The sequence below is a fragment of the Lolium perenne genome, chromosome 5, assembly GCF_019359855.2.
Source record: "Lolium perenne isolate Kyuss_39 chromosome 5, Kyuss_2.0, whole genome shotgun sequence".
Taxonomy (NCBI): Eukaryota; Viridiplantae; Streptophyta; class Magnoliopsida; order Poales; family Poaceae; genus Lolium; species Lolium perenne.
This window is the reverse complement of record NC_067248.2, coordinates 89,094,013-89,113,183: the sequence shown is the minus strand read 5'-3', so window position 1 is coordinate 89,113,183 and position 19,171 is coordinate 89,094,013. Positions and strand designations below refer to the sequence as shown.

The 19,171-nt window shown below is 44.0% G+C and overlaps 2 protein-coding genes across 3 annotated transcripts; one reads left to right on the top strand and one right to left on the bottom strand.

Moving 5' to 3' along the window:
* Positions 1-9,390: 9,390 nt before the first annotated feature.
* Positions 9,391-13,527, top strand: LOC127319570 (protein FAR1-RELATED SEQUENCE 5). Its single transcript, XM_051349538.2, has 2 exons — positions 9,391-11,639; positions 12,167-13,527. Exons 1-2 carry the CDS (start codon positions 9,546-9,548, stop codon positions 12,212-12,214), a joined length of 2,142 nt encoding a protein of 713 aa, XP_051205498.1. The 5' UTR covers positions 9,391-9,545; the 3' UTR covers positions 12,215-13,527.
* A 286-nt stretch (positions 13,528-13,813) lies between these two features.
* LOC127319571 (outer envelope pore protein 37, chloroplastic) lies at positions 13,814-18,387 on the bottom strand. 2 transcript variants are annotated; one of them, XM_051349539.2, is made up of 7 exons: positions 17,964-18,387; positions 17,588-17,734; positions 15,359-15,448; positions 14,802-14,972; positions 14,623-14,717; positions 14,208-14,328; positions 13,814-14,089 (listed from the first exon to the last, which is right to left on the bottom strand). In XM_051349539.2, exons 1-7 carry the CDS (start codon positions 18,345-18,347, stop codon positions 13,958-13,960), a joined length of 1,140 nt encoding a protein of 379 aa, XP_051205499.1. In that variant the 5' UTR covers positions 18,348-18,387; the 3' UTR covers positions 13,814-13,957. The 2 variants fall into 2 exon arrangements, with proteins under 2 accessions (XP_051205499.1, XP_051205500.1); XM_051349540.2 differs by lacking the exon at positions 17,588-17,734 and having other exon boundaries at positions 17,964-18,386.
* Between the last annotated feature and the right edge of the window lie 784 nt (positions 18,388-19,171).

Here is a 19,171-nt window from a genome sequence, read left to right as displayed (position 1 = left end):
TTTAAAAATTGAAAGTTATGCCTGAGGAAGTTAAAGATGCTAGGTTTTCTAAAACGAATGCCATCCAAGTTCGAATTAATGATAATATTAGACTGTTAGTTGAATTGCATGCTAGGTGGGATAGAGAAGAAAAAGAAAAACTTGCTAAAGAGAATAATGTAGCTAAAGTATGGACTATTACCCCCACTAGTAATGTTGATTCTTCGCATCTTGCTGCACCTCCTACTATCAATGGTAAAATAATTGGTGTTGGCAATGTTTCTACTCCTAGTGCAAAGCGTACAAAATTGCCTGAAACTGCTGTTTGTAATAAAACTGCTGAAATTTTTCAAAATATTGGTGACAATGATTCCATTGTTGTAGAACATAATGGTTTAGATTTTGATGATTGTCATATTACTGAAGTTATAAAGTTCTTACAAAAACTTGCTAGAAGTCCCAATGCTAGTGCTATAAATTTAGCCTTTACAAAACATATTACAAATGCTCTCATTAAAGCTAGGGAAGAGAAATTAAAACTTGAAGCTTCTATTCCTAGGAAATTAGAAGATGGTTGGGAGCCCATCATTAAGATGAAATTCAATGATTTTGAGTGTAATGCTTTATGTGATCTTGGTGCAAGTATTTCTGTTATGCCTAAAAAGATTTATGATATGCTTGACTTGCCACCATTGAAGAATTGTTATTTGGATGTTAATCTTGCTGATAATGTTAAAAAGAAACCTTTGGGAGGATTGATAATGTGCGCATTACGGTTAACAATAACCTTGTCCCCGTTGATTTTGTTGTCTTGGATATCGAATGCAATGCATCTTGTCCTATTGTGTTGGGAAGACCTTTTCTTCGAACCGTTGGTGCTGTTATTGATATGAAGGAAGGTAATATTAAATATCAATTTCCTCTCAAGAAAGGTATGGAACACTTCCCTAGAAAGATAATGAAGTTGCCTTTTGATTCTATTATTAGAACAAGTTATGATGTTGATGTTTCTTCTCTTGATGTTACTTGATTTGCACTTTCTGCGCCTAGCTGAAAGGCGTTAAAGAAAAGCACTTCTTGGGAGATAACCCATGTTTCATTTTATTTACTGTATTGTTGAGTCTTGGAAGTTGTTTACTACTGTAGCAACCTCTCCTTATCATGTTTTTGTGCCAAGTAAAGTTTCTATGCTAAAGTTGATGCTATATTTGGGATTGCTGCGCAGAAACAGCATTGCTGTCTGTCACGAATTCTCGCAGAGCTCCCTGTAAAAAATTCGAAAAAATCTGTAAATTTACGAGCGTGATCCTCAGATATGTACGCAACTTTCATTAGTTTTGAATTTTTCCATTTGAGCAAGTTAAGTGCCCCTGCCAGATTCATCTTTACGGACTGTTGTGTTTTTGACAGATTCTGCCTTTTATTTCGCATTGCCGCTTTTGCTATGTTGAATGAGTTTCTTTGTTCCATTAATTTTCAGAAGCTTTGTGCAATGTCCAGAAGTGTTAAGAATGATTGTGTCACCTCTGAATATGTGAATTTTGATTATGCACTAACCCTCTAATGAGTTTGCTCAAAGTTTGTTGTGGAGGAAGTTTTCAAGGGTCAAGAGAAGAGGATGATATACTATGATCAAGAAGAGTGAAAGGTCTAAGCTTGGGGATGCCTCGGTGGTTCATCCCTGCATATTTTAAGAAGACTCAAGCATCTAAGCTTGGGGATGCCCAAGGCATCCCCTTCTTCATCGACAACATTATCAGGTCACTTCTAGTGAAACTATATTTTTATTCCATCACATCTTATGTTCTTTACTTGGAGCGTCGGTTTGCTTTTATTTTTGTTTTGGTTTGAATAAAGTTGGATCCCACCATCCTTATATTATGCTCCGCTTTTTCATATGGAACACTTGTGTTCTTAATTGTGCTTTAATGTTCATGGCGAAGGCTGATTGCTTCGTTAAACTGCTATTTGGTTGGAATCAGAAAATGCTGCATATGGTTTGGATTAACTTGGCAATTGTTTGAGCTCTCATAGATCATGTTTAATCTCTTGCATCATGTAGTTTAATCTATTAATGAAGAACTACTGTAGAGCTTGTTTAATTTGGTTTGCATGATTGGTCTCTCTAAGTCTAGATATTTTCGGGTATAATGTTTGAACAACAAGGAAGACAGTGTAGAGTCTTATAATGCTTGCAATATGTTCTTGTGTAAGTTTTGATGTACCTGTTCATACTTGTGTTTGCTTCAAACAACCTTGCTAGCCCAAACCTTGTACTGAGAGGAAATGCTTCTCGTGCATCCAAACACCTTGAGCCAAAACCCATGCCATTTGTGTCCACCATATCTACCTACTATGTGGTATTTTTCTGCCATTCCAAAGTAAATTACTTGAGTGCTACCTTTAAAAATTTCATTCCTTTATCTTTGCAATATATAGCTCATGGGACAAATAGCTTAAAAACTATTGTGGTGATGAATATGTAGTTATGTGTCTTAATTCTTATAAGTTGCTTGTTGAGCGGTAACCATGTTTCTGGGGACGCCATCAACTTTACCTTTTGTTGGATATCATGTGAGATGCTATGCATGTTCATCTTGTCTGAAGTAAGTGCGATTTCATGATCAAATGGTTTGGGTATGCATATGTTAGAGAAGAACATTGGGCAGCCAACTAAAGCCATGTATCATGGTGGAAGTTTCAGTTTGGACATACAACCTCAATCTCTTATGAGAATATTAACTGTTGTTGAATGCTTAAGCATTAAAAGAGGAGTCCATTATCTGTTGTCTATGTTGTCCCGGTATGGATGTCTAAGTTGAGAATAATCAAAAGCGAGAAATCCAATGCATGCTTTCTCCTTAGACACTTGTACAGGCGGCATAGAGGTACCCCTTTGTGACACTTTTTTTTGAAGACAAACCCTTTGTGACACTTGGTTGAAACATATGTTATGCGATGATAATCTGTGTCTTTCGAGTTAAGTAGGACAAGGTGCGAGCACTATTAGTACTCTATGCATGAGACTTGCAACTTGTAGGAAGTATTATGCATAGCACATATGAATTATTACTACCGTTGACAAAATTGTTTCTATGTTTTCAAAACAAAAAGCTCTAGCACAAAAATAGTAATCCATGCTTCCCTCTGTGAAGGGCCATTCTTTTACTTTATGTTGAGTCAGTTTACCCACTTCTTTCTATCTTAGAAGCAAACACTTGTGTTAACTGTGTGCATTGATTCTTACATGTTTACTTATTGCACCTGTTATATTACTCTATGTTGACAAATATCCATGAGATATACATGTTACAAGTTGAAAGCATCCGCTGAAACTTAATCATCCTTTGTGTTGCTTCAATGCATTCTACTTTGAATTTATTGCTTATGAGTTAGCTCTTATGCAAGTCTTATTGATACTTATCTTGAAAGTACATTCATGAAAAGTTTTGCTATATGATTCATTTGTTTAGTCATTATCTTTGTTAGCAATCTTTTGTTCAGATCACTCCATTCATCTCATATGCTTTACAATAATGTTGATCAAGATTATGTTGGTAGCATGTCACTTCAGAAATTATTTGTGTTATCGTTTACCTACTCAAGGGCGAGTAGGAACTAAGCTTGGGGATGCTTGATACGTCTCAAAGGAAATATTCTCGGAATTGGACGAAATCAACGCCCAGGGTCCTATTTTTACACGAAGCTTCCAGAAGACCGAGGGGGAAAAGAAGTGGGGCCACGAGGCGTCGACACGCCAGGGCGGCGCGGCCTGGGCCCTGGCCGCGCGACCCTGTTGTGTGGGGCCCTCGTGACGCCCCCTGACCTACCCTTCCGCCTACAAATAGCCTTCGTCGCGAAACCCCCTGTACCGAGAGCCACGATACGGAAAACATTACTGAGAGGCCGCCGCCGCCAATCCCATCTCGGGGGATTCAGGAGATCGCCTCCGGCACCCTGCCGGAGAGGGGAATCATCACCGGAGGGGCTCTACATCATCATGCCCGCCTCCGGATTGATGCGTGAGTAGTTCATCCTTGGACTATGGGTCCATAGCAGTAGCTAGATGGTTGTCTTCTCCGCTTGTGCTATCATTGTTTAGATCTTGTGAGCTGCCTAACATGATCAAGATCATCTATTTGTAATGCTACATGTTGTGTTTGGCGGGATCCGATGAATATAGAATACTATGTTAAGTTGATTATCAATCTATCATATATGTGTTGTTTATGTTCTTGCATGCTCTCCGTTGCTAGTAGAGGCTCTGGCCAAGTTGATACTTGTAACTCCAAGAGGGAGTAATTATGCTCGATAGTGGGTTCATGCCTCCATTTAATCTGGGACAGTGACAGGAAGTTCTAAGGTTGTGGATGTGCTGTTGCTACTAGGGATAAAACATCGATGTTTTGTGTAAGGATATTTGTGTTGATTACATTACGCACCATACTTAATGCAATTATCTGTTGTTTACAACTTAATACTGGAAGGGGTTCGGATGATAACCTGAAGGTGGATTATTTAGGCATAGATGCATGCTGGATAGCGGTCTATGTACTTTGTTGTAATGCCCTGATTACATCACATAGTAAGCATCATTGATAGGGATTGAATGTTTCTTGGTCAATTGCCCGCCTGTAATTTGTTCACCCAGCATGTTAGTTATCTTATTGGAGAGACACCACTAGTGAACTGTGGACCCCGGTCCATTCTTTTACATCTGAATACATTCTACTGCAATCATTGTTCTTTACTGTTCTTTGCAAACAAACACCATCTTCCATTCGATAGGTTTAATCCTTCGTTTTCAGCAAGCCGGTGAGATTGACAACCTCACTGTAACGTTGGGGCAAAGTAATTTGATTGTGTTGTGCAGGTTCCACGTTGGCGCCGGTTTCACTGGTGTTGCGCCGCACTACATTCCTCCACCAACAACCTTCACGTGCTTCTTGGCTCCTACTGGTTCGATAACCTTGGTTTCTTTCTGAGGGAAAACTTGCCGCTGTGCGCATCATACCTTCCTCTTGGGGTTCCCAACGGACGTGTACATCTACGCGCATCAGGGTGTCAATAGGAAGTTAGAACTATGTAGACAAACTTTGGAATCGGAAGGTTTTAGACTTAGTAGAACTAAAACTGAGTACATGATGTGCGGTTTTAGTACTACTAGGCACGAGGAGGGAGGAGGCCGGTTAGCCTGGATGGGCAGGTGGTGCCTCAAAAGGACACCTTTCGATACCTAGGGTCAATCCTGCACAAGGATGGGGATATTGATGAAGATGCGAACCACCGGATCAAAACCGGATGGATGAAGTGGCGTCAAGCTTCTGGCATTATTTGTGATAAGAGAGTGCCACAAAAGCTAAAAGGCAAGTTCTATAGAACGGCGGTTCATCCCACAACGTTGTATGGCGCTGAGTGTTGGCCGGCTAAAAGGCGGCATGTTCAATAGATAGGTGTGGCGGAGATGCATATGTTGAGATAGATGTGTGGCCACACGAGGAAGGACCGAGTCTGGAATGATGATATACGAGATAGAGTTAGGGTACCACCGATTGCAGAGAAGCTTGTCCAACATCGTCTAAGATGGTTTGGGCATATTCAGCGCAGGCCTCCAGAAGCTCCGGTGCATAGTGGACGGCTAAAACGTGCTGATAATATAAAGAAATGACAGGGTAGACCAAACTTAACATGGGAGGAGTCCGTAAAGAGAGATCTAAAGGACTGGAGTATCACAAAAGAACTAGCCATAGAAAAAGCCGCGTGGAAGCTTGCTATCCATGTGCCAGAACCATGAGTTGGTTACGAGATCTTATGAGTTTCACCTCTAGCCTACCCCAACTTATTTGAGAATAAAGTCTTTGTTGTTATTGTTGTAATAATTTTTGGTTAGAACTTAATTAAATTTAATATAGTTTAACTTTCTAAAAATAATATAAATTCTTGAGCTTTGAAAGTCAGATAGTATAGTACACGTGGTTCACGAAGCATGCCTCATTTTTGTGGCATCGATGTTGAAATCCTCACTCTCTCTATAAGAGTTGTATCAACTCTTTTATGGGTTTATGCAGTTGTCCTTTTATTTTGCATTTCAACCGATGCTAAGGAATGTAAAAATATGCAAATGGAGAAAATAAGCAAAAGTACGGTCGGAGTGCTCTCCTCCACCTAGCAGCGCATCACTCCATCGACGGTAGGCCTAAAATTAAAATTAAAACTCAAAACTCGCAAGTTAAATGAATAACCCTCGCCTCGAATTCGTTTTGTAACGAGTCGAGCCGAGTTTTAACTTTCCTCGTTTAGCTCGGTAAAAATCAACAGGAGGCTGCATAATCTGGTAAGATGCTAATCCAACCAAGTGGCTAAGTGCCTATGCCCTACCGACCCAAGTCCTCTTTTGCTATTTGATAATTCAGACACACTTGTGTTTTGTTGACGTGGATTTGGTGTTCAGATGGGTACGTGCGCACGCATCAGCTGTCGTTGGATTGGCTTTGAGATTCTGCCATCCCACTTTCTGAACTAACGGCAACATACGGTGTTAAAGAGAATCTGTTTATCTGTTGGGTGTTGCTCTGGGCCCGATGCGCTCTGTCTCCATGCTCTCTCTCAGTACTTGGCGAATGAAACCAAAACGTACTCTACAGTCAGACAAAGGGGAGCCAAATTCGTTGGCAAGCGAATGGTCAGATTAATTAAGACTCGCGGTGGCCATCGATGGAGCATATGCCGAGCTTGCCATGGCTGCACCCTCGAGCTCCCGGCCTCCCGCAACCTCGATTTTTTGAGTCAATCTGTTGAGCGGAGGGAATGGCGAATGACGGCGCGGCCGATGCGTAGGGGCGTGAGGACGGGCGGCGACATTGCAGGATCCACCGATGGTTCCCGATTTGATTCAGACGGAGGTAGGAGACGAGGTCACATCAGACAAGCGTTGGGTGTGGGATTTTACCATCGGGCATCAGAAAACTGCAAATCATAGCGTCTCCCACGCGCTCGTGCTCGTCCGCTCGCGTATAAAAAAAAATCGCGATGGCCGAGGCAGCCGCCGCCGCCTCCCCTTGCCGTCCGGCCACCCGCCCACTCCAAACTTCGTTGTTGGCCGGATCTGAGGCACCTCCGCCTGAATCGAACGAGTCCGTTGCGCATCGCCTCCCGCCGCCGCGAAGATCGTGGCTGCGCTCCGCCTACCGCCGCCGCGGAGCTCGTTGCTGCGCTCTGCCTCTTCAAATCAGCAGACGGAAATAGAGCAATCAGCAAATCGAAAAAAATTAGAAGCTAGTAATGGAGCTCCCCGTCCATCAACTAGAAGAATACATCAGCTAGCAGGAGCAATCAGCAAACACATAAGTGAAGAAACGAATCAGATATTGATTAGCATCCTGCAAGTCTGTAACACATCGCTATCCCCATCGACGGACAGATCCTGTACTATCAGCTTTGCACGAGGATGAGGACACCGCGCGTGACGCCCGCGTCCAGCGCCTCCCTGGCAGAGCGAGGTCCGGGGAGAGAAGCTGTGCGGCCGTGCGGGGAGATAAGCTGTGCGGCCGTCCGGGGAGAGAAGCTGTGCGGCCGTGCGGGACCGCTTCGCGGGAAGACGCAGTCGGAGCCGAGGGAGCCGGGGCAGCGCCAGGATCCAAGGCATCAGGGAGCCAGTGTGGTGGCGCTGGAATTCTGTATGCATGGCGGTGTGAGGCAGGTCAGGGGAGAGGGGAAAGAGAGGTGGCGCCAGAATCATGAACTGTGGTGGTGCTAGGATGCTCGACGGGCGGTGGTCTTTGCTAATACTCCGTAGCACGGTGGTAGGTGGGGCAATATAACGTCGTTAGACACATGTCAATCTCTGGGTGCGTGCTCACCTACCCATCTGCTTACCAAGCTTCATCCGTTTCTTGTAAATATAGTTTATGTCTTGTCTAGAACCGTTGATATTGTTCTTGTGATATAATTATTGATTGTTGTGGTTTATTATTTTGTGGCAACATATTTCTAATGATTGTTGGGTATACTTATGCCCAAATAATTAAGAAAATGTGTCATATACTAATATATTATACATATTACTTTTGACTGTTTTAAATATTTAAATCTAAACTGAATTGATAAAGGAGTCCAATGGAGCTAACTTGGCCGAGCTTTAGCCAGCCGGCTCGGCTTGAATTCCAAGCCTAAGGGCATTTTCGACGTAAACGGACGCTGTGCGATCGTTTGCGTCCGCGCGGGTCGAAAATGCGTCAGGAACCAGCTCCAGCGAGCGACGCAAATCTGGCTCAAATATGGGCCTCGGATGCGTCTCTGCGGACGTTGCGCGGACGCGCAAAGTGTCCGCTCGCGTCTGGCGGACGTTTAGTTGGGCCCGCCTGGCAGTGACCTAGGCTCGATGCGTCTTCTCAGCCGCATCGGTACTGCCGACGCCAATTCAGCAGTCTGGGGCCGCGTAATGGCGATGCCTCGCGTGGCGCGCGGCCATCGCCTACCTCTGGGCACGAAGTAATGGCGATGCCATGCGTGCCGCGGCCGTCGCCTGCCTCTGGCCTATATAAACGGGGGCGCGCACATCTCATCTCGTCCCACACTAAACCCTAGCCACCGCACAACCTCCACCGTAGCGCCGCTGCCGCTCAACCTTCACCTTTGCCACCATGAGCAGCGCCGGCCGCGGTCAGGCTGTCGCGCCTCCACCTGCACCTCCGATTCCACCTCCGCTAGCCTCGAGCTCCGACGAGGAGTTCGATGACGACGACAGCACCGACGACCTCCTCGACCCGGTCAGGGACGCCAAGTTCCTGGCCGAGATGGAACACCGCAGGGTGGCGTCCGCCGCAGCCGCAGAGGACGACGACTCCGACATCTCATGGTCTTCTGATGATCCTGATGCGCCTACCCCGCAGGAGAAGGCGGCGGAGCAGAGGACGTTAGTCGACTCCTTCGAGACGCTCAAGAAGGCCGAGGACTCCGCGAACGAGACGCTGCGGCGGTGCCTGCTAGAGGACGCGGCGACGCACCGAGCTCTAGCAGCCGCAAGGCAGGCGGCGGAGAAGCAGGCGAGGAAGGGACGTAACGACGGGACCGGACCGTCGGGCAGCAAGTAGTTTAGGTTTCTACAACCGTAGTTTGTATAGTTTCTAGTACATTATATTTTTTAAATATTTTACAAAACAAAAAATAGGTCTTAGAAGCACACTTAGACGTGCGGTCAAAATATGGCCGGCAGGACGAGCCAAACGGAAGCTAACGACCTTTAGCTCCCATACCCTAATCTGCGCGCGCCGCCGCTGCCTTAGTTGCCCCAACGCCGGCGCGACTGCCCGACGCCCCCCCCCCCCCCCCCCCAATGGCCCGCCCAGTAGCAGCGCCGGTGCGACACGTCGTCTCCGTAAGCCCCTTCCGCGATTCCCTCCAGGCGTTTCCATTTTCCGTACTGGAGCAGCTGAGCAGAGTGAATTTTGTTTATGCTAGGTACCATTGCAGTATACCTAGGCCGAAAAGTCTTGGCTTCGTCCCTCTGTGCAAGTGATGGTACATATTATTTTGCGGTGGATGTATGCAGATCTTGACATACAGTGATGGCAGCTGCAAGGGGTGAAGGCGATGAGCTCATTGCTGATTATGTTGATTGCCTCATGTCCTTGGACACCAATGCTCGGTCTGTCCAGAACGGTGATCTGATTCTCGGAGCTCCGGTTGTAGAAGCAGGCGTAGCTGCTTCAGTTGGCGGTATTATGGAGCAGGATGCCATGAAAGATTTTGCACCTCCAGAGGCTCCTAAAGAGCCAATGTTAGGTATGATATTTGAATCGGATGAAGCAGCAAAGACTTTCTACAATGAGTATGCCAGGTGCCTTGGATTCCCCTTCCGTGTCGGTAGGTCTCGCCGTTCGAAAGGTGCAGATGAGGTTGTCGTCATGAAGAGGTTTGTTTGCTCAAGGGAAGGCATGTACACGAAGAAGAATCCATCATCAGGTGAGGCTACAAAGAAGCGTGAGAGGATGTCTATGCGGGAAGGTTGCAATGCTATGATGGAGGTGGTCAGGGAATCAAACCATTGGGTTGTTTCCAAGCTTGAAACGGCTCACAACCATGACCTTGGCACCTGTAGCAGAGTTGGGTATCTTCGTGCTGGTGGTTTGCTTGATGGCTCCGATAAGATCACTATGATGGGCTCAGATAGGATGCTCTTTCCGAGGCAGAATGTTCTCGGGGAAGGCGGAGACGCTCAAGGTCTTCTTGATTATCTGAAGAAGATGCAAGCCAGTGACCCTGCCTTCTTCCATGTCATACAGGTCGACAAGAATGGCTGTCCAATGAATGTTTTTTGGGTCGATGCTAGAGCTAAACTTGCTTATCAGCATTTCGGGGATGCTGTTACATTCGACACAACATACAAGAAGAACAAGTATATGATGCCCTTTGTTACCTTCTCAGGAGTCAATCATCATCTTCAGCCTGTTATGTTTGGATGTGCATTGCTTATGGAAGAGACTGAATGCTCATTTGTTTGGCTATTTGAAACATGGTTGACAGCAATGAGGGGGAAGGAGCCATGTTCGCTAGTTACTGACCAAAATCGGGCCATGAAAACCGCAATTGGAAAGGTTTTCCCGCATACCTGTCACCGTTTCTGCAAGTGGCATATTTTGAGTAGAACCAAGCAGAAGTTAGCTCATACATACTCAGAACATCCTACTCTAAGAGATGAGTTAGAAAGCTGTGTTATTAGGTCTGAAACTATCGACACATTTGAGACAACATGGATGTCAATCCTTGATGCTTATGACCTGAGAAAGAATACATGGCTTCAAGCAATATACAATATCCGCCAAAAATGGGTTCCTTTGTACCAGATGGATACATTCTGTGCAGAAATATCTAGAGCACAGAAATTAGAAACCCTGAATGATTTCTACAATAAGTATTTTGGTACGAAGACAACGCTGGAAGTTTTTCTAACTCAATTTGATTTGAGCATAGAAAGCCGTTATGAGGAAGAAGCAAAAGCAGATATGGACACTTCTTTAAATTTGGTGACAACAAAGACTGCATCACCAATAGAAAAGCAGGCAGCACGTACCTACACCAAAGCAGTCTTCAGTAAATTTCAGGAGGAGTTTACAGAGTCTTTGGGGTATATTATTCGGAAAACTAAAGATGGCTGCATAAGCAAATACAACATCATGAAAGATGAAGATTCATCAGATACTTTCTGTGTGACGTATAATGCTTCCACTAAAATGGCGAAGTGTAGTTGCAAGTACTTTGAGTCCTCAGGTATTTTATGCCGTCATATTCTTGGAGTATTCCTAATAGTTGATCCACGTCTACTCCCACCTGATTACTTTTTGAAGCGCTGGACGCGGAAGGCCAGAGATGATGGCTTATTTGAATACAATGGTGATAACCATCATGAGGATGTTTGTGAGTCCATTGCAAGCCGTTACGATGTCCTATGTGCTGATGCCATCAGATGTGCTGAGAAAGGATCTGGATCAGAGACAGTGTACAAAGCAGCAAAAGATATCTTACAGAAGGCATATGAAGAGGTAATTGCTTATGAGAGAAATCCAGTTAGGGTGTCACAAAGGGATTCTATAAACATCAACGAGGATGTTATGATTGATGATACCATGACTAATCAGTCATTGCCAGATTCTGGGCGAAAGGTACGCCTAATGCTAAGTTTTATGAAACCCACTGTTCACGCTAAAAAAAAATGCTAAATTTTATGAAGTTACCATGAGAATCATAGTCTTATCACTGCTCTTAATTGTACCAAAGCAACGTTGGTACTTGGTATTTGTGGTTACTCTTTTTCGCTTGGTTGATCAAAATGAGTCCCAGAGTACTTTATGACTTTATACTATCTGCTAAATCTTACAATTCCTAATTTAAACATATCAGAACATGAGTTGGATCATAATTAGATGAACATAATGTTGTTTGTTAAAATTTACTACTTCCAGTTTTTTTCTTTTGACCGACAGTATGATGTGAGAATCATTGTTTCCGATATAAATTTATCCAAAAATTTCTTATCAAAGGTAAACTATGTAACAACAATACATTTTGCTAGCCCTCTTCAGGTGACTAATTTGCAGACGTGAATATCATTATTTCCGACTTCAATTTATCCAAAATTTTCTTATCAAAAGCAAGCAATGTAACAATGCATTTTTGTTTGCCCTTTCAGGTGACTAATTTGCTCGGCCAGTTTCTTGGTTCCTCTTGGTCTCCCTGAATGTATTTGCTGCTTACTATTGGAGGTTGCAGTGCAATTGCCCTCCTGTTAATTGGTTTAGTGGAAATTCGAAATCGGCTTTTTTGGATGGTAATGAAGATGATCGTTAGCATACTGCAGGGTTATCTTCCATGCTACACATTTTCTTCTGACCAATGATTAGTAGACCATCTGGTTGTTCAGAAAATCCAACAGGAGTTGTTATGCAAATGATAAGCTGGGTGGCATCAAACTACTTAAGCAGCAAGAAGTAAATCAGTGCAGTGTTTGGCAATACAATGCTGCTACAAAGTGGTGATATTTGTATTTGTTTTCTGGTGGCGTCATTGCTCATGAATGATTCCTAGGCTGTTGGGTACTACATCTATCCCGCAGAATATTTGACGAAGGAGAGGTACATCATGTGTTATGGAGTTGATGAAGAACCAGCGCATGACATGTGTTATGAAGTTGTACTTAGGCAAAGCATTATCGCACTGTGTGGAACGACAGAAGAGAGTGACTTTGCCAAACCTGAAGGTGAATTCTGGGTTGTCTCACTTTCTCACGGAATGTTTGCTTGCAACGGTAATTAAGCTCACTCAAGGAAGTGACAGGCGAATTGTGGTGGAGAAGCTCTAAAACAGAGAGGAACTTACGTCTTACCCAACCAGTAGCTGGTATTCGAATTTAGAAGCCTAGAGTTGTCAAACGCTCCCTGAGAGCTTGTCGAGCAACAGACAACAATGGAGGTCGTATTCAAAAAAATTGTCGTATAAATTCAGAAGTGGGTGGGGGTAATTTTCAGATATGATGAGAACCAACCTGAGGTTGGGTGGTTAGGAGGGTGGTTGTACCCCCAGCCCACCAGAGTTCAAACGCCAGGTTTGACATCTGTGTGTCTCATAAAGGCGGAATATTCATTCAGTGGGAGGCGACGTTCCCGTCGACAGCGAGGCGCCTGTGGTGACTTCGTCAATTTCAAGATCCAATCCGCCGGCTCAGTCTTTCGAAGGTGCTCATAGGGGTAGGGTGTGCGTGTGTGCGTTCATAGGGGTGAGTGTATGCGCGTGTATGTGAGCGTCTGCGGTTGTACTGTGTTTCTCAAAAAAAAAAAAATTCAGATATGATAATGCCTGTTTCTTGCTGCACTGGTCCACTTCTCAGAACACACATCTTATAAACAATTTATATAACTGTTTGGCACATTGGCTAGGAACAGGAATGTTGGGTATGCCGTTGAACTGGGTGTTCATAAACTGTCATTCGGAATGAGCTGTTTGAGATCATGAGTTGTTTATAAACTGGCATTCAGAATGAGCTGTTTGAGATTATGAGTAGCTCTTCTTTGAATCTTCTATTTGTACCATTCTGGAAGATTGTTCTGATTTTAAGATAAATGAAAGCAGCTTTTCTTTTAAAAAGGAATAACTGTATGTCATCAGACTTCCATAGTTTTTCCACCTAACATGTGTAATCGCAATCAAAATGTCACAGATTAGCCATCAAAATTCCATAGTATCACTCTGTTACACAATAAAGCCTGTTTAGCAAACGAAAATAGTCTGCTAAAAAGGCATATATTGGGGAACGGATGTAATATTATATTAAACGTCTATAAAAAAAATGCTTCCTTTCATTGGCCACAAGGAGGGCAGACATAACACATTATTTGCTAACCCATTTTAGCGCTGAAAATGAACACACATTCACATTTGTTATTATTTTTCACCTTCTCTGCACGTTACACAATAAATATCCAAACTAAAAATCCCATCTTTTCTTCACCCGGAACATTACACTTGAATTATGTATATTGTCCTGGGGGACTTTCAGCATAAGCTGGATTTTTGACTTCAGGGGGGCCTCCTTTGTCTTGCCACCTGCGTCCCCAATCTGCATTACATATTTACATTATGCAGATCTACATTAATCCAATGCAGATATATATAACAAAAAATACCTTGACTCCTATCACGACCTAAATTGGCTCAATTATGAGTGAATGCCTTACCCAAAGAGATGCCCATCCAAGCCGTTCGTCTGACTCATAACCTGCTTTCCACTTGACATGCTTACTGGCCTTTCCTTTATAGACAGCGCTCCAGTAGTTTGTGTCAAAATTGTACCGGTAACTGAAGATTATAAGTATTGTTAAGCAACAGAGGTAACATGTAAACAGGGTACTTCAATCCCCCTGTGCATCACAAGGTAGAGCAAGGCTACATGTGCACCGCTCGCAATAGTCCCATGGATCCTGCCATCCAGGAGGCTCACATGATATTTCTTTTCTAACCTAGCTAGGTACCCAGCTGTGTAGATAGGTACATCAAACTGTAGAACTACTCTGAATTTCTAGCCTAACTGTGTACCTGGAGTAATTGAATTTCAACACAAAGGTGGCCATAATTTGTATCATCTTTGTTTACCTGAACTTGTCTGAAGGAGTTAACTGGCGCTTAAATGCAAATGATAGTGCATTTGACGGTAAAGTGAGGCTGGGAATAAATGATAGCTCATCATCCTATAAAATAAAACAAAAGATCCATTACAAGCAGCATGACAGAGAAAATGCAGATTAAACAAGGCCAGCTTAGAGGTGGTTTACCTTATAGCGATACTTAATATTCATCACATTATCATTGTACAATGCAGTGCAAACTCCATTCAGAATATGAGACTTCACTAAACCATTTACTGATAAAATTCTATCACCCTCATCCAATTTCTTCTCCTTAAAAGAAACTTCGCCATTGGGAAATACAAAGGTTGCTCTTGGCTACACACAAAATATATCTATTATCAAGTTATCTAAGTAATGAACTCAATCCTCATGAAGTAGGTTGTGTTGTTCATATGGTCATTGATACCACAAGGACTTTATAGTTTTGAAGAAAATTGTCAACACAAAAAGGAATGACAACAAGAGACATCTATTAGTATTAAGTTATAGCTAAGTAATCAATTTAATCCTTAAGCTTAAAGAAGGTTGTGTTGTTCATCTGGTCATTAGTACCAAGGACTTCAGGTTCTGAGAAAGTTGTCAACACAAGAAAGAAATGATAATATACATCGGAAGAATTTTTTGTGATTGCAGACGCCTTCACTTTAGAATAACAATATCTTTTAGACAACTACTATTCTTGCGAAGTAAAAAATACTGACCAATCCATCAGGTGGAACCAAAGATGACAACTCAATCTTGCATGGTGAATCTCCCAGATTCGTAGTTACTGCCACTTCTCCTAGTCCCTCCTGAAAAATAAAATGTTATCACCTATCTTGTACAATTGTGTAACAACTATATGGATATTTGCCCTCTAAAAAACCTGCATAGATGTGTAGCACAATAAATGCTACACACTGTAGAACAGAAGATAAAGATTGGCTTGATATTTTCTACCAGTGGTTACGCCTTCCATTATTTTGAAGAACTACAAATAATAAGAAACACAGTATGTTGGCCATGTGTTAATCATTCCTAATATATTTATTTAGCTCACATATAAGTGAAGGGGCAGAATCAAGTATAATACTATAAAGTGCATGTTGTTAAATTGTAGAATATTTGGTGATGCTGTGCAATGATAGGATAATGTAAACAATTTTGGATGGGCACTACTACCATCTCAGAAATGCAGAAAGAACACGGGATTATTTTAGCTGGCAGATGGATGGTATGTTTATTAGACCCATGCACTATGTGTGTCAAAAGCGAACCAAAACATCCATTGAATCGGTTCCATACATAACAGAGAACTGATTCATTGTGTCAGATAGAAGAAGCAAACCAACAAATTGATGCGGTTCAAACGAAGCCTGTGTCAGGACTCAGGAGCATGCACATGAGGGGCACTTGCCAGAGAGAAAAGGAAAGGAGAGAGGTAGAATAAAATAGCTTTGCATGCTGCATGCACCTTACAGGACCCTGACAAGAAACGCTCCTCACATAGCAGCAAATGTAAAGCGATTCACTTCTCTGCCACCTTTTTCATTGAACCGGAGTAACATAGTGCATGGTGTTACTCATCAGATGCAGAAAGGACCAACCAGGAATCAGATGCATGTTGTTCTCATTGTTCAGTCGTATCCATACGATGGTCAAGCACAAAAACCCAACCTTGAACAGATAACCCGTGTTCACGGAATAAACACGATATTCCTTTGGTTTTCACAGGACATGGCAAGACAAACAATTATTGTGCCTTCCAGGCAAATACTTTGAACAACTATGTATATAATACCCTTTGTTTCAGGATAGTAGGGAAAGATCCTAATTGATGTAAATGCTAGGAGGTACAGAAGATATATAAATAGGAGTCCACAAGATATGAAGAAGCCTCAAAGGTTAAAACGTGAAAAATAGGTAACATAGACTGAGCAGTTTCTTTTTGATAACAAAAATACCATCTCATTTGCAGAAGTGGAGATTATTATATCATGAACATAACTGATGAGGATTGTCTAGCAAAATTCAGATATAAAGTTAAATGCATGATTTTCATTAGCATGCATTCTTTGTGCCAAAGAAACTGAAATTGCTACTCCCTCCGATTCATATTACTTGATGCTAATATAGATGTATCTAGACATATTTTAGTTGTAGATACATCAATTTTGGCATCAAATAATATGGATCGGAGGGAGTAGGTCATTCTGCCAATAAAAAGTAAATGTATTTTTAATACACACATGAAAGCTTTTCAGGATCATTTCGTAATCAGAGAACCTTTTCAGGGCTCGCCTATACATACTACATAACAGATAGTGTTGTTCATAAGTTAATACTACCTCCATTCTAAATCGTAAGAAGCTTTCGTAGGCTAGCATACCCTACCAAGAAATCTCGTAATTTGGAACAAAGGAAGTATTTGCCATAACTCATTCATCCATGTGAACTAAAGACAGCTCAGGTATTAGAGAATAGAATAAAGTCCTTTCCTAGCGGACACTGAAAAATGTTGAAAGATTACAAAGGAGCTTCAAGGATGTCATGAATAATCGTGGAAGTTAAGAACCTGGTGAGTTAAAAAGTGACCAGCTAATTCCTAACTGTCATATGAACTGGAGAGACCTGCCCATAAGCCCTCTCTTTCTCATCTCTCTCTTTCACCGGTGATTTTAACAGGCTGCTATTTCAACGGGTATGCCGTGCGTCTACCAAAACGGTGAAGTAGATGGTGTGGCAGCCAACATGGCACAACCACCGTTGGACATGGTCACTTTTGACCCTTCAGGCATGGAAAGTTCATGCCTTGACGGTTTTGAAGTTGGGAGGGAAAATTAGACTCAGAAACTACACTATAGCTTCATAAAACAGCTTCTCAGAAACCACATTACTGGAAAACGTGAGGGTGATGATTGGAACAACTTCTCTATGTAGAGAGCACACACCTTTCTACTGTCGTACTTCAAGTGAAAGTACTTATCCATGTGAATGCAAGAAACAATGGAATTGTCGTACTCATAGTCACAAGACATAGACAAAGAGTGTGTCGAACAGCCGATGTGAACATAAGATTGCTCTCCATTCTGGTAATTCTGAAACATAAGGCAGTCTCAGAAACCGCACAGTATCGGTATAAACAAACAATGAGCATCACTATCAACTTGAGAATTGTAATGATGCATCTCATTGATGTCTTAACCAAAAGAATCATTTCCAGCAGAACATTTAGTTACCGCGCTTCTGTATTCTCGGATGCAGCGTTGAGCAACGTCATCACACACACACCGTAGAATCAAATCAAGAGAAAAGCGGAGGTCGCACCTTGGTGTTGTGCGCCGCGCGAAGGCGCAGCGAGCCGGACAAGTCGGTTGAGCCTCGCAGCACGGCACCGCGGGAGGCGGTGTCGACGACGACGGAGAAGTTCCGCGCCATGAGCGCAACCTCGGGAGGCAGGGCTCCTCCAGCGGCCCCATGGTGGACGCGGAGCCGGAGCTTTGCGAGGCCGTCGAGGATGCGGCAGGAGAGGCGATGGGAGAAGAGCTGGCGCTCGCTGTCGAACTCCGATGTGACCCTGATGGGCGGGCGCCCACGCAGGAGAGCGCGCCCCGGCGGGGGCGGGGGCGGGGTTGGGGTTGATCGGACGTGGGGGGTGATGCCGTCCTCATCCATTGGGGGCGGCGCGGAGAGGAGAGCGGGCGCCGCCATGCGGATATGGAATGGAACAGAGCACAGAGGTGGCGACGGGAGGAAGAGGAAGGAGCGAGTGAAGAGGACACGTCACTGGTGCGCAGTGCAATCCAGAAAGGATACGGATACGGTGCTTCTTTCCAATCGTTGACGGGGATTTATTTCGTTTTCCACATCACTCACTCCAAAGATATCCAACGGCCGGATTCTTATGCACTGTACCACTGTAGTACGTATTTCTTTTACCCAATTGCTAAAAAGCGCTCGGGTGCTACTTGTCCGTCCGAGCACTCGCTCCTCGTCCGTCCGATGTGCTCGATCAGATGCGTCGTTCCGACAGCTTCGACATCGATGTGCCGCCGTCGTCCCACCTTCTCGCTCTCCATCCACACCGTGCAACTGTTCCCCATTCACAGGCGTGCCGCCCCACCCTCCACCGTCTCCCAAGCCGGCGGCAACCCGAACCTCCGGCGACCCCGCCCAATCCTCCTGCTCCCCCACCCCGAGATCCATCGGCGCAGCACATCCCCACCCTACCTCGAGCTAGACCGGACCTCCTTCCCCGTCGCCGCTAGAGCACGAACACCACATAGTGGAACCGCCGCCGGGAGCATCCCACGTCCCACTAGCACCGCCTGGTGATCCCACTTCCAGGGGATTTGGCTAGGCCTCGACTTGGGGCTGGACTCGTCATGGTGGGGATGAGATGGGCGGGGGTTGGGGACCACCGTGCCTGTGAGCGGGAGGGGCTCCGCCCCAGTGGGGAAGAGGAGAAGATGAGGGGCCGGCCTTCGTGCTTGGGGTTGTCGTGGTGGAGGAGAGGATGAGAGAGAGCAGCAGCA

Coding starts and splice junctions, on each gene's coding strand:
- LOC127319571 (XM_051349539.2), bottom strand. CDS start 18,347: ATGGCGGCGCCCGCTCTCCTCTCCGCGCCGCCCCCAATGGATGAGGAC. Junction 14,973..15,358: donor TGGTTCCACCTGATGGATTG/GTCAGTATTTTT, acceptor TTTTGTGTGTAG/CCAAGAGCAACCTTTGTATT. Junction 14,329..14,622: donor ACTCCTTCAGACAAGTTCAG/GTAAACAAAGAT, acceptor TATAATCTTCAG/TTACCGGTACAATTTTGACA.
- LOC127319570 (XM_051349538.2), top strand. CDS start 9,546: ATGGCAGCTGCAAGGGGTGAAGGCGATGAGCTCATTGCTGATTATGTT. Junction 11,640..12,166: donor TGCCAGATTCTGGGCGAAAG/GTACGCCTAATG, acceptor TTGCCCTTTCAG/GTGACTAATTTGCTCGGCCA.